The sequence below is a fragment of the Anser cygnoides genome, chromosome 1 (assembly GCF_040182565.1).
Source record: "Anser cygnoides isolate HZ-2024a breed goose chromosome 1, Taihu_goose_T2T_genome, whole genome shotgun sequence".
Lineage (NCBI taxonomy): Eukaryota > Metazoa > Chordata > Aves > Anseriformes > Anatidae > Anser > Anser cygnoides.
Genome location: NC_089873.1, coordinates 46,792,878 through 46,808,420, shown reverse-complemented (window position 1 = coordinate 46,808,420; position 15,543 = coordinate 46,792,878). Strand labels below are relative to the sequence as shown.

General features: G+C 35.9%; 1 protein-coding gene across 7 annotated transcripts in view; it reads right to left on the bottom strand.

Moving 5' to 3' along the window:
- ANKS1B (ankyrin repeat and sterile alpha motif domain containing 1B) overlaps window positions 1–15,543 on the bottom strand; it is a 441,289-nt gene that overhangs the window by 183,411 nt on the left and 242,335 nt on the right. For all 7 annotated transcript variants that reach the window (XM_048061064.2, XM_066994511.1, XM_048061063.2 and 4 more), the window contains one exon: window positions 14,248–14,354. In XM_048061064.2, coding sequence (XP_047917021.1) covers window positions 14,248–14,354 — 107 coding nt within the window. The remainder of the gene's footprint in view (window positions 1–14,247; window positions 14,355–15,543) is intronic.

Sequence of the window (15,543 nt, the reverse complement as noted above, 5' to 3'; positions counted from 1 at the left end):
ATGTTGCAAAGTCACAAAGCTTCAAACTACCAGAATGAAGACTATTCACCACTGGCTTACCACCCTTCACCACAGGATACATATTCTATATGGTACCATACATACAGTATAATTGTATTTCTGAACAATCCATGAATTCAATGCAGGAGGACGGATGGTACTTACGAAACAAGATAGCTGATATTTCTCTTTTTAGCCTTTATCACTCTCTGTGTGGGTCCATGTCTTATATATAGTTCTCCATTGAAAGCTTCACCAGTAAGAATGACTCACTTTCTTCTGACTTTTTTTAGACATTCATTGAAATAATAATAGACAGTTCCAAACAGCAATTAATATATTTTATAAGACTCCTGCAAGGTGCCTTTTTATGCCCATTATACAGATAAAGAATTGGAATAGGACTAATTAGGGCCTGAATTTGAAAAAAATGAATTCTATTAGTTCTCACTGCCTAAGTGTAGGGATTGTTTTCTTCCAGTCCAATGAGTACTTAGGACCTATCTACATATGTATTCAAAGGAGAACTAAAGTCAAATTCAGTTCTAGCTGTGAGCACTCACACTTTTGCAAATCCGAATTTTGCTGCTTCTTTTGTACGTGTGTATCAAAGCATTTTCGACACAAGTTTTGTCAGGAGAGGTTGTCTCAATTTGTAGGTAACTGTCCAAGTAAGTCAGAAGACTGAGTCGCCTTAGAAAATAGAAAAATCTGAATAATATGGTATTGCAAAGCATTCTGGATAACATATCCAGCTTTCTTCAAGGAGTCAGCGGACGTCCAGCCAAGCAAACTAGCTCTCACTCAGCTTCAGCTCTATTAGGCCACAGCTATCTCTCAGAGTGACAAGAATGTTTCTGTGACAACCATTCAGTTTAATGTCCTTCTGCTTCTGTTCAGGACTTTCTAAAATTTGTTAAATCAGTAAAAAGACTTAGAGTCAGATTTCCTCTCTTTCCCTCTTCATTTTCTTTTCTCTCCTCTCCTCTTCATATTCTCTCCTCTCCTCTCCTCTCCTCTCCTCTCCTCTCCTCTCTCTCTCCTCTCCTCTCCTCTCCTCTCCTCTCCTCTCCTCTCCTCTCCTCTCCTCTCCTCTCCTCTCCTCTCCTCTCCTCTCCTCTCCTCTCCTCTCCTCTCCTCTCCTCTCCTCTCCTCTCCTCTCCTCTCCTCTCCTCTCCTCTCCTCTCCTCTCCTCTCCTCTCCTCTCCTCTCCTCTCCTCTCCTCTCCTCTCCTCTCCTCTCCTCTCCTCTCCTCTCCTCTCCTCTCCTCTCCTCTCCTCTCTTCTCCTCTCCTCTCCTCTCCTCTCCTCTCCTCTCCTCTCCTCTCCTCTCCTCTCCTCTCCTCCCTTTCTCCCCACTCCTTTCCTTTCTTCCTTCTTTCTTTCCTTCTTGGATTTGGAGACAAAAAAGGCACACAGGAATTTCTACTGAGTAAAGAAGAAATGGGGGAAAGGGAGAGACGGGGAGCACAAGAAGAGTCCATCCTGAAGGAATAGCATGGCAGGGAGAGAGCTCACATACACATGCATTTTTTGGAAGTAAGATACAGATCTGACTATCTTGGAAATAAATTGGAAGAATGGTACCCAGGTATCTACAGGAGAGATGAGGAATACTGAGATAGTTTCTGCCATGAGTTTGGCTTACAGAAGCAATAAAATGTGTGAATTCAAGATTAAAGTAATTATAAATTACATATAGTTAGCTCATGCACTGAAAATGTTCCTGATTCATTTTGTTTGGGGCATAAAAATATTAATAAGTATTAAATACTCATTTTGTTTTCATGCAATATTTTTAGCATGAGTCCAATCATTGTCACTGAATTTATTAAGAACTTAACTGACAGTACTCAGTGAGATTCCTCAGGTGATCTGGTTAACTCTGGGACCCTCCTAAGAAACTATGCTTTCTAACTACAGATACTTAGAAACCTTTATTGTCTAAGGACAGACACAAGCAGTTGATGACAAGATAGCTCTTAATATACAGATAATTCTATGCCAGGATCCTCTCTTGATTTCATATTTGTAGGCCATCAATATTACATAATTTCATAGGCAGATAATTAAGGGAATGGAGAAGCAGCTTCCACAAACTCATAATCCGAATCAAAAAAGATCCTCAGACATATTGTCCTGTACATTCTCTATAGACCACGTTTCTTCTGCTCGTGCCATAAAGTGTTTTCTTTATTCCCTTTTCCCTTGAGTCTCCATTTCTTATGGTTCAAGAAGAAAGAAAATCAGCAGGCATCTTAAATAAATATATACATGAAGCAAGATGCTATTAAATACATAGCACAGTTAGAGACAGAGAGAAATCAGAACTTACAACAGGAATAGCAGAATTTGCAGTCAAAAAGCCTGTAATTGCAGGGAAGTAAAGATTTGTTTGTATCTGGGTTCTTTGGCATAATACTTCACTCTTGCTGTATAAAGTTATTTTTCTGGGTAGAAAATGAAGACTTACTATATCTACAGGCAATGAAACAAGTAAGTTAAAAAATCTGAACATCAGGAAATAAAAAACATCATGGACAGAATAGACACATTTCCAAATTCCAAGAGAGAAGGAAAATGAAATAAAATCACTTGCATTGTCAATTTATAATTCCTTTCTGGCAACAAGAGGGATGCCTAGGGAGTTCAGAGAAGCTAACAACTATAATATTCATACTATATTTAAAAATGGATCAAGGCTAAAAAACAACTCAGTATTGTGCAATCTTTTATCTTAATGCAGCATAGCAGCTAAGAACTATTATTTTTTATAAACGCCATCTTAAAGATGTAGGCTTTCTATGTGTTTGAAAGGGGAGCTGTTGTTTTGCGAGAGCATACCTGAAGCAGTGAAAAAGCTGTTAAATAGTGTGGCTGCTGAAGAATGGAAGCTATTAATCATTTAAGAAATTTTAAGAGCTGTAACCATCTGCACAGATATTTGTTTTTAGTGTGAGATATAAGATTCTAGTGAGTAAGATGCAGATTTTTTCCCCCTCTTCCTAATTGCAAAGGAGGATTGTGCACAGAGAGGGCCACTCTTAACCAGTTCCTGGCTGCTATGTAGGGAGTCAGTGAAAATACTTTTTTGGCTTCATACCAGAAAGATCATTTGATAGGTGCTTATCCAGTATACTCTTACTCATGGTATTCCAGTTTTTAATATTTCAAGTGATCATTAGCACTCATATCCTCAATAACCTTATCCCTCCACATCTGCCACCCGGGTAAATACTTTGGCTTTGATACTTCAAAACTTGCATCTCGATCTGGTCTTTGGATCAAAATTTTTCTAATAATCAGTCAAAGACTTGCAACACAAACCTAGAGCGGGCACAGTAGATTTTGCAAATTTAGCCCATTGGTGTTCACATCAGTAATGTTGTTAAATCATTCAGTTTCCAGTAATTTAATATAGTACTTCATAAGATAATACTAACAAAAGCCTGAAACGAGATTTCAAGTAAATCATGGGTTGTATGTACAAGTGTATTTACCATCAGTTTCAGGGCAGCCAGTCTAAAACAAACACAGTTTATTGTTGCACGGAGATTTTATCCCATATGCACAGTAATTGAAGCTTAATGAGAATGCAAAAGATACAGAATATGATTATGTTCCACAGTGAATAAGATGTTTGAAATGTTTAATGTAGTGTTTGAAAGTCTACAGAAGTAAATTATTTGGGGAAGAAAATAGCATTTGTATTACTTGTTTCCTGAAAATATATTTCAGTCAGAAGTGGACTAAGGAAAAGATCAGACAGCAGATATGGATTTCATTGTGTAATATTGTACTTATGATGAGTTTAAGTCTGTTGCTAATCAATTATGCTTCTGTAGCATACAATCATAGAAAAGGAAAGGCAGTATGCTTTGTCAGCAGTACACCTTTACCTGACTTTCAGCAGCTGAACAATATAACTTTTTTTCCCTTTAAAAATCAAAAACACCAAATTTCCTTAGAACTGAATCTGTGTTTAGACCCACATAAAACACTTGGACAACATTTTTGGAGGTGGCCTCTGACAAACAGCGCTTAGTTTCCAAAGAATTGTGACAAAAGTGTTTCTAACTGAAGACATTCATTTTTATTTGTCTGAAACAAGTTATCTTTGGAAGTGTTACCCTTTTATCTTTGCTAACTCTTCATAACCCATTTACTAAAATGCAACCATTACTTCCAAAAACAAGATGTGTATTTAGATGTAGAAACACTTAAAAGTGATAACACAATTCCGATGTTCCAGATGATCAATACTAGCCACATGTATATCACTGCTGAATGAGAAAGGAAGGCACTTTGGGGTTTCATAGTTTTAAAAAAACATTGGGCTAAGGTTGTAAAGTCATTAAGCCATGCAACAGCAGAAAAATAAATATATGTTTTACTGTTAAAAGTTAGTTCTTTGAAATGTGTGCTTGTGCATGCTCATGTCTCAGTACAATGAGCAGCAGCAGTTCTGAGGAAAAAAAAACAACAAGTAAATAACCCTGTAATTGAAGACTGTATCGTAAGGCACATGAATGTGAAGGACTAACTGAGGTTGCACATGTAACTCCCTGGTTCTGTATATCTGAATATACGTAATTTTTCACCTTAGGGCTCTTTTTGTGTAATGTGTGTGCATGTGTGTGTGCACGTGTGTGTGAGATCAAGCAGAATGGACAGCATGGACTGTGAAAAGCAGTCAGAACAGGTAGCAGCATGCTAATAAGGGCTTCACAGGCTTCATTGCATTTGTCAGTATAAAGATTAAAACTGATGCTGAGGAGTTGGTACCATTAAAAATATATGGGCATGGGATATGGGAGAAGGAATCATTTTCACCAATGTGTGGGAAAATGGAAGATCTCTAAACTGAAGGAAATTTTGGTTGCCCAAGAAATTTAAAGTGGTCAGGCGAACTCTATACCAGGGTGTTGCTTGCATGGCAATTCTGGTACATCACTTTAGAACAGCTTTTAAAAGGTGACCATAGTTTTACTAGCAAAATTAAGCCTGCCTTTGTTGAAATCTTAATTGTTTTTGATGTAAGGAAAAATTCTCATCTACTTGCTGAGAGGTACAATAAATTGTTTCCTTTACTGGTTTCTCTTAAATATTTTGATTACCTGTTAAGAGCAGAGTTAATTCATTTGAACTTATTTTCGCCCTTCTTCATCCCATCACCACATTCTATTCAATTCCTCCTGTTCTCACCAGACTCACTACTGATGACAGTAGCTATCTGTTGCTACCATTTCCTTCTTGAATAGGGAATTAGTTGTATGGTGAAAGGATGAAGACACAGGTCAAGAGACTGGAAATCTATATTTAAGATGAATCCTGTGACCTGAAATACATATTGCAACTATATTTGTATTTTATTCATCCTCTACTAATTCATTCATTGTCCAGTTCTCAAATGTGATTATTAAAGGATCTCATATTTCTTCTTTAGTTTCTTAAGACTCTTAATCAAACTTCACTAACCTAGATGATTCACATATATTAATCAACAGAGTACTGTTTTAGCTTGTAGTATGATCACTCTCTCTCCTTCCCCCCTCCCCCACCCCCCCACCCCAAATATCTCAGTGGCTTTCATTAATACTGTATTTCACTAATATTGCACTTTTTTCTTTAGCCTAAGACAAAAATGACTCTTATCTGAGTTCTAGCAGTGGTCATAACTTTTTAAATATTCATTTTAGCTATAGTATATTTATCACAGTTTTTTCAGAATGCATTTTACTAACATAGCTAACGTAATGTCATTTTCTCTCTACTAATTTGTCTCCTTATTGTATTTTCATTATTTACCTATTACTTCATGATGTGTTCTGTCTTGTCTTTATTTTAGATACAGTTTCTGTTTTGTTTGTTTATTTTTTCATCTGCATAAATGCCTGAGCTTTTTTTACATCACCCAGTATTCTTTCATAAAGAATAACATGTCCAAGAATTTTATACCGATTTCCAGTTACCTGTTAGTACCCATTAATCTTTCCCTGATAACTCCTTCAGAATCACACAATGTAATTATCTGTAATCAAGCTCCTCTGTACTGCTGTCTCCTTCAAACATTTAACTTCGTCAGGGAAGTCTGTCATTGTTTGAGATTAGTTTACCTATTGGTCCAGACTCCATTTATTTGTTTCTTGTCGGACTATTTTTCTTAAGTGGCATCATAAAATACTGTATATTTTGTTCCTTATTTAATATCTCTCATTGCATAATTTATTTTAGTATTATGAAGTATTTCCAAATAAAATAACTAAGAGCAAACTGTAACTTTATTTTACATATGGGCTACTGATTTTAAGTCTACCATTGTCCTGGATGGTAAAGATTTCCATTATTTATAATGTAAATATTATTATGTAAACATGCAAATGTAAATAAACCAATTATCCTTCGAATCTTCAGTTTTTTAGCCTGAAGAGTAAAAGATCTTAGACTTTCTCCTATTTTAACCTTTAAACTTTCTTTTTCTTTTAATGACCTTTTCATATTGACATGTTTTCCATATCTTTCATAATTTATTAAGAATAGCATTATACATATAATTGTTATACAAACATTGCTAATTCTTGAAGTTTTACCATTGTCTTTTTTGGTAGCAAAATCATCTGGAAAGGTTTTGGCCTTAAATAAATACATAGCAAGAACATTGTATCAGCATGATATCTCTTACTTTATGAGTTATTAAAATATCATGCTTCATTATAACATGTTCAGAATTTTCAGCTGTTTTATCAACGTAATTTTCAGATTAAATATATTCTAATAGTTTCTCATAAACTTCTGTTTAGGGCCAATAGAAAATTCCTTACATGCGAAGTCTCAGAATACTCTTTTTAGGGTTCATCAGTGTTTGCACACTGAGATGAAGGTCTGTTTCTGCACAAGGCAAGCTTTTAGCTCAAGCACAACATTTAACATTAACATTTAACATATTGTTAGAGCAGATGGGACAAATTCCAGCCCTTAAGTACCATACTTGAAGACATGTACTATGAAATAATTTCATTTTTAGTGGTGAAAGTACATGCAATGTTTTTCAAAGTCTGGATAGAAAGTTTGACCCTCTGTTCTTAATGTGGGTAAGACTGAGCCCGGTGCATTGATATGTACGTTGGACAAGCTCTTGTCTCTCAAACTGTTGCAGTGAGCTTCCCAAAGAGACACACAGACACTGCATGTCACTAACTTGAATGGCAGAGGTGAGTGGAAGGATATTCCACTACATACACTGGGACCCAGGTATCCTACTCAGTGTACAGTCTGTGTGCCTTGTATTTACAACCTTGTGTGAAAAAACATTTAAATATAGATGGCCAAATATTCTAGAACAGCCAGACAAACCCTCATCTAAAGGTTAACTTAGCAGAACCTAGCAGAGAGGTAGATGAACCCATCCAAGATCATACCTTTAAGATACAATTGTTGAGAGAGGTTTAGATGAAAACTATTCCTTCTAACTCTCCAGGAATCCACCATGTCCAGGATGTCTTAATGAAGACAACAGTCTGTTTGGAGATGGGCTTCTTATGAATTAATTTTCCATTTGACACTAATAAAAATTCTGTCTTGTTTTTCTTTCTTCTGGTGCACAATCATTATTGCCAAATCTTTCATAAGGTCATTTGTCAAGTGCAGGATCCGACCTACAATGCTTGTGTTTTTTACATAGACACTCACACACCATAAATATATATATATAAACATGAAGCAGATCCTTCTAAATTCCCTTTCTTGTAGGGAAAATCAGAATGAGCACTGCTGCCCCAGATCTTTTATCTGTATGCACTCACATAGGATGATGAAGAATGGTTTGAGGTCCCCTCAACATAGAAAGACAGCACAAGCTATTATTTGCATGTGATATTGAGGAGTATATTAACAAGCTTTTCTGCCCCTTGACTAGCTTGAGGAATGCCAGGACAGAAGCATTAACTGGAGCACACAGAATTGGATTATTTGTTAGACCTGCTGCTGTTGCAGGATGAGATGCACAGTCTTCATCTCTGGCATGTACCTGAGCTCAACTGTGCAGGTCTTATAATAAGAATCCCTACTAGGATGAAAAAAAAGAACTTCAAGCCTCTGGGATGGATGTTCAGAGGGAAGAAAAAAAAAAAGAAACTCTAATAAAAATATTTTGTGTTTTCTTTTTTTTGTGAACACTGGGTAGATTCTAGCCCAAACTGAGCCATTGAAATTTTTCTGTCTACAGGATAGCTACTGAAAAATTAATAAATAAATTAATTAAATCAATAGAACCAGGAGAGAGATTCAGCTGACCAGATGAATCTGCTTTAACTTGTTGTAAAATAAGTACCCTGATAGTTAGCCACTCAGCTAATTACACTTTATGCTCCCTTCATTTTAATAGATGACAAGGTGCTTCACGTAGTAGTCCACAAATAAGAATCTAGTCATTTGAAGTGCTGTAATGTACTGGAATCCAAATGAAGCTCCAGATGGGTACGGGTTCCCCATAGATTCTGTATCATATATTCCTGGCCTATTCAGATGTCTCAAACGACTCAAGTGATTCCAATATGTGGACAACTGAGTACTAAACATCTACTGACTGCCTCACTAAACCTAAACTCTGCCCCACTCTACATTTAACTAACAGGTTGAACTAAGGAAGGAGTTGGCCTGCCTCAAGATCCACAGTCATAAAAGGTTACCAAGGTGAAGGAGAGGAAGACTAGGAAGAGTACAGACTGACAACTAGGTACTTGGCTTGGGGTAAAAGCCAGGGCCACACTGACACTGAGAGGAGCTCCACAGTTAGGGCCAAGCTCTGTAAATCTACCATGAAACTAAAAGCAAGTCCTGGGGTTTACAAGTGAGGTTCAGATGACTAGGCTGAAATTCATGGTTCTGGGTATATACTCTGAGATTGTACCAGATATACAGAAAACCACAGCTTATTCCAGAATCAGTGGAACTTGTATTCTTTCTGCTCTGCTAAAAACATGGCTTGCTGCATATTACTGACTGTGAGTTTTAAGGTTGCCTTCAACAGTTCATCAACTCTGGCTACATTACACATAGACAAGGCTCTGAATGTTCTTGTGCTTCAGATGATTCATGACTGCCCTGATCAGTCCCTGTAGTAGCCATTGTGGACCTGGAGAGCTCAGAGCCTGATTGTTGCAAAGGTCAGTCAGCTGAAAGTCACCAAAATCACTACAGACTAGCAACATGTCAAACATTGGCCTTTTTTTCATTATCTACAGCATGGTTAATTTAAGAAAGATGTTGGCAGACTGACACTCTTTCAAGCTTTCATCTCATGCTCAAATCATCAATCTCTGCACTGGGTATTTTTGGACAAAAGCTGCAGTGGTCTCTACAAGTGCAAGACTCGGGGCCAATGCACGTAGAGAATTTTGTTCAAGTGCATGTCTCTGTAAAGAAATAAAATTGCATCTGTCCTTGATACTTGATACAGAGTTTAAAATCCTCTAGAGAGATTAAAGGCAAGAATTACTAGGTATACCAGGACAGCAAATCCCAGGAATGAGACCTGAGGATAGACTGCAGATAAACTTCAGCAGACAAATAAACCTCTAGACCCAGTAAAAAAAAAAGAAAAATAAAGAAAAAGTAACAGAGAGAGAGAGAGAGAGAGGGAGGGAGAGAGAGAGAGAAGAAAAGTCAAAACTTCACTCAAAACTAAATTCAAAACAGGCAGCCAAGGGGAATTGAAAAGGTAGTCCATGCCTAGCGTTGCAAAAATGGGTAAATACTTGTGCAGGTTAGTTCACAGGATGAATATCAATACTATATGTATAAATATAAATAGAAAATAATTAGAAGGAAAAGAAATGCATATGCACCAGAGATACTACATGGAAAATCAAGACTTCTGTTTTGAGTTCCTATACACGTCATGAGCTCTGTGTGGCCTGGAACATTTATGATTCGTTTCAGCTGCATAAGCATCAGGACTCTAGAACCGCCTCAGATGCTCAGTGGTGTGGCACTTGCCTCCAGCTGTTAATCATGAAGGGCTGGCCTGTCTCCAGTTTTCGTGACAGTAATATCTGTCAGCCCTGTCTGGAAACTCCTGGATTCCCTACAGTATCTCAGCTGGTACTAGATACCAATGTTTAAGCAACTGAATTGATCTGTTAAACATTATGTTAGCAGATATTTCAAGACGTAGATCCTCATCTCAGATTTTTAAGCAGTTTTAAATTCTGTCCTGCAGTCACTCTATGCCTCAGATTCCTAACAGTGAAAGAGAGAGAATTTTAAAATTATTTAGGCAATATTTAGATCCTCAGGCAATGCAAGCCATTTAAGTACTCGGAGGGGTAGAGGTGCATGCTTGTAAATCCACAGCAAAGCTAAAGAATGTCTAGTGTACAATGCCAATTCACATATTAACTGTTATTAGTGAACAATATTTTGGAATGTCAAAAATAAACAAACAAACAAAAAACATAATCTAGTGCTTCATACTTTTATGTTAACTCATCATAAATGGTTTCTGGTCCCATTTTCACTCATACAGTGTTTTAAAGATTTTTAAAGAGAGATTATCTTCATCAAATTGCAATATTAAGCAAGTGATAAAATTTCAGAATATCTTAAATGATTAGAACAACCTATAAATAGACAGTCATATGAAGTCTTTAATCAGGACTAGTCCCCACTGGGCAGTGATTTGATTGAACTGCTTTTATCTCTGTGAATCCAGAATGGAGTCTTTGATGAAGTTCCAAAGTTGTAGAAAGCTGCAGTGAAGGATCTAGTGACATCACACATTTGTATATTTTCATCTGTTCCTCTGCAATTCAATTTTTTTCTCAGCAGACTAAGTTACGTAGGCCTGCAAGTCTGCATAGAGATTATAACTTGCCCCAGGGATTTCCATGGGTCTTATGCATCAGAAAGATGTTCTGTGATTCATTAGGTTTCCTCATGGTTTATATCTAGCTTATATACTACAATTTAAGACTGATCTAATTGTTTTCCTGTGCTTTAGAATTAGTTTAACTGCAAAATAACATTTACATTATGAACACCGCAGTATCATCTGCATCTTCAAATATAGCCTATCCCTGCACAAAGTCATGACAAGTTTTTACATCTGAAGGACACTGCAGCCTATTACACAACAAAATGTCGAAGTTAATAATGATTGCATATATATATATATTCAAGTACGATTCTATTCCTATAAGCATACATGAACCAAGACTTGGAACTGAATCTGCCTCAGGCCTACTAAATGTTATGCAAGTGTCATTCCTGCACAACAATAATAGTAGGTAGGAACTGCAACTTGCTATGTGCGCAAATATTCTGTAAATGCAAATAGAGTAGTTAAGGAAAACAAAACTAAGATTTTAATAGTATGTTTAAACATATTTTAAAAACATAAATATTGATGAACTAAAGCAAAACTATTCATACTTTCAGGTTAATAGCAACCAGGCTGTTTCTTCCTATAAAGTCCACACACTGAGGTAGCATTAACAAATCTTCCTAATTCTAAGCACAGTTTAGGGAATAACTTTCCAAATGCCTGAGGGCGAGTAAACATAAGGAGTTAATTTCTGTGATCTAATGAATGATTAACCATGAAATCCTTTTATCTGAAAAACACCTTTATATTAGAATGTTAATTTAATTAGTAGAATTTTGCCATTGAGAGTTGTATAAATAAGATATATTTGTTCTCAGATGTATGTTATTACATGGACATTAACTATATTGTTGTGATATCCCCTTTCCTGTTCTGAACATCTAGAAAGACCTGTACTACTAAATCATACTTAATAGGAGTGTGATGGTTGTTGCTTAGGCAACAGAATGAATAAATGCAGGTCAGAATGTGCTTCCAGAAAAACAAAAGCAGGAATATGGTACAGAATGAAGAACAAATATGTCTAACTGATTTTTACTGCATTGAAGTATTAGAGTTGTTAGATGTGAAGCAGCTAACCCATCTGAAACACTTGATTTAACAAGCTTATAAAGCTTAATAAAGGCAAACCATTTCTCTTATATTAAAGAAGACTATAACACATTTAAGTTTGGAGAAATCTGGAATTTTGTATTGCCACAGAAGGTGTTTCCCTCTCTCATTTTCTTATATATCTTCCAAATTTAATTTTTTTATTAACATTTTGTCTAGGATGGAAAATATCTTAACAAACTCTCTTTTAAATTTTTCAGGAGAGATTTTCATTACATAATGCTGACATAACCGAAAGAATAATATAAAATAAATTGGTATTTTCTGTTCATTTTACTTCCAATATAATAATGGAAATGCTCAATTTCTGATACAAACAAAAATTGAAACATGCAACAGCATGATAAATAGTGTGAAATCAAAACATTAGTAACTATTAAATTATCGAAATTATATATTTGTATTACTAGACAATTTTCCAGCTTTTTGCCTAATCATTGTATTTACGAGTCTAATCTTCCATTCATATATGCATGCTACCACAACTATAATTAAGAGTAGTTGTGTATTTTACCTGCAATGTATACTTAAGAAAATAATTAATTTAAAATGATTGGAAAACATCAGCTAGTACACATGTTTACAGACATAACTTCATCTGCCCAATACCTGAAAAGTTTGATTTTAGTATTGAATATTAGACTCTCAGATAGAATTTGTATATTTACAAAACTGTACCAATAAGAGACTTAGGGAATGCAAGTCATAAATTCCCACAGAATGTGGCTGGGGTCCCTCCACAGCCAGGGAATGACTGGGAAGCCCTCCAAGGCAGTTTCTTTTAGCTCCTTGGGTGTTCATCATTTACCTGTGGTAGGTGTAACCCTCTGAATTTGTTATGCCACCTACAGCCTCTTGTGAACAATTTCCTTCCGTAGTCTCTTTAAGACTAAATGATCACCTACTTATGTAACTAATGCTACAATATATACAAGAATTTGTACATTTTGGGAAACTGTGTCTTGAAATGCATTTTAGAACATTTTTTATTTTTATTTAACTTTGCAGGGCTGACAGCACACCCTTGGTACTTTGTTTCAAGAATATTTAAAGGAAAAGATTCTAAGGATTTTTATTGATATAAGCAAAATATCACAGGGCAGCCATGTAAAAACAGGAAGAAATCTCTACACTATTATAATGGGGAGATAACATACATCTATGCCTTAATTTTCTAACTGGTAACTCATAACTGTATAGTGATTTGGCAAAAGAAATTAAATAGGAAAACTGCAACTCATAAGATAATTCAATAGTCATAATATTCATATTGTTTCACTTCTGTTTCTTATATGCCAGGTGTAAGCTGTGAAAAGTTAGAACTGTTCCAAGACATACACGGTTACTAAAAATATTGTAAATAAGGGGTGATTAATAATATTTTAAGATCTGATACTTAAAAGAAATGTGTTCAGGATTTTTGCAGGAGATAGAAGTAATGGGAATACCAAAGCAGGTTGAATGTGATTGTAGAATAATCTTATAAGCAAGCTTATTTCTTTACTGTGAATATTCATTTCAATGGAAAGTTTGTCGGACAGATCTAGTTACTTAACACCTCATGTTAATACTGTAAATTCTGAAGTATGCAAAATTTATTTCATTCATTGGTTCCAGATAAATACTGAGAGTTAAAACAGAAAAATGGAACTATTAAGAGGAATGCATTACTTTTCCACACAGGGCATAAGTTTCAACAAGTGAATCCCACAGCCTGATTGTCTAAGATGCAAAAACATTTAACTGAGACATCCAGAATCACTTGCAAAGAGAGCGCATATTATTAAGTAATTATCTGCTATTAAAATACCTCTCAATGCAAGAATGGCATTGCATGCTATTTAGTTATTGCAATGATGATGTTAATGTTTAAATAAAAGTAATAATATGTGAGGTATTTCAGACAGGGGTGCTTACAGCTTTAAATATTGTGAAATTGCCTCCTGCAGTGGATTAAAAGAACAGTGCATTTTTCTTTTTTAACCTGAGGATTGATGAGGGAGAGAAAGAACCTTAATATGCAGCTTTTCTTTTACCATATTTCTGTCTAGAATATTTTGTAACGTGTATAATTTGGAAGTTTATGCTAGGACAGTCTATATATTAATTTAGCTAGACACAGAAAAGTGAAACACTACACAGATCTTCTTAGTGCAATGCAGAATAGCTCTAAGGTTTTTATGATCACATAAGACGCACACAAAAAAGGCAGCTACAGTGTATATACACAGCTATGCACAGAAGATTTCTTACCATAAATTGCACATTGTCAAATCCATTAGCCAGCAAGTGGTTTTCATACTGAGGTAGCCCAATATTTTCCAACCATTGTCCCACTGTCTGGACAGGGCATCGGGGTCCTGTAGGAGGGTGAAGAGGGAGGCGTTTAAGCAACGAATAACCATCCACTGGATAATAGCGGTAGTCCTGGGCTGAGAGGTGGCATTGCCACATTGTGTTCCTGGGAAAGTTGGTATCAAAGGAGCCCGCCAGCTTGACAGATTAATGTTTTCAGCAAGCAGAAAAGTCAGAAGTAAAACATAGTTTACAGGGCAGCATATACCGTAAGATCTGATCCTAGCTCTACATTTCTTAGTTATTAATCTTTACTACAGACCAGTACGTCATACAGGAAAAAAAAAAAAAAAGAAAAAGAAAAAAAAAAGCATATCAAGCTGTCAGCTAAGCTGCTCTCCGTTATATGTGATTGTTGGAATACTCCACAATGAGCAATGCACTGCCAGCAGCAAGAATTCTTTTTATCAAGTACTCCTACACTCATCAGTATGCAGCTCCATGCTTCTTGCTCCCCCTCGCTCGCTCCCCTTCATTACCCAGCCTAGGCTACACCTCGCATTTTCAATAATAGCCATCAGATAAGGCAGATTTTTTTTTTGTCTGCAAGCTGTAAGCCTGCTGCTGCTGCTTCCTCCTACACACCCATCCAAGCGTCAATCTTGAATGATGAGAGCAGTCAAAACAAATGCAGAAAATAGCAAGATTCAAAAGCAACCTAGAGCACTTAAATCTGAATAGAATCTTCATACCAGTTACGCTTTACATATCTGTTTGTTGTAGATTTTTACGTTTCACAAGGCATTAGGAAAGGCAATACATAAACCATAGCCTATGGCACAGTTATTCCCTTTTCCCCTTTTAAAGCAACATAGGTAGTGGTCTGCATTTCTGCTTATATAAGAGCAAAACCCTTTAAAAAAATCAATAATGAATACATTTCACAGTTTTTCTCCTGTGGTACAGCAAATGACATAAACTGCACAACAATTTTAGTCCAAGTAATTAAATTAGCTGCATGATTTCTTCAACCGTAAAATACTATAAGACACAAGAAAACCTTCATGCCAACATGTAATAATTCAACTTGAAAAGGTCACCATTTCAAATGAATAATTAAAGAATATTTTTACTAAATAAAATTTTAAGTTTATATCATTTTCTTACAGAAATATGAATGATAGCAGGCAGACATAGAAGATATGCATAATTTATAATGAGTCTGTATACTTTAGCAACTATAGCTGGAAAAAA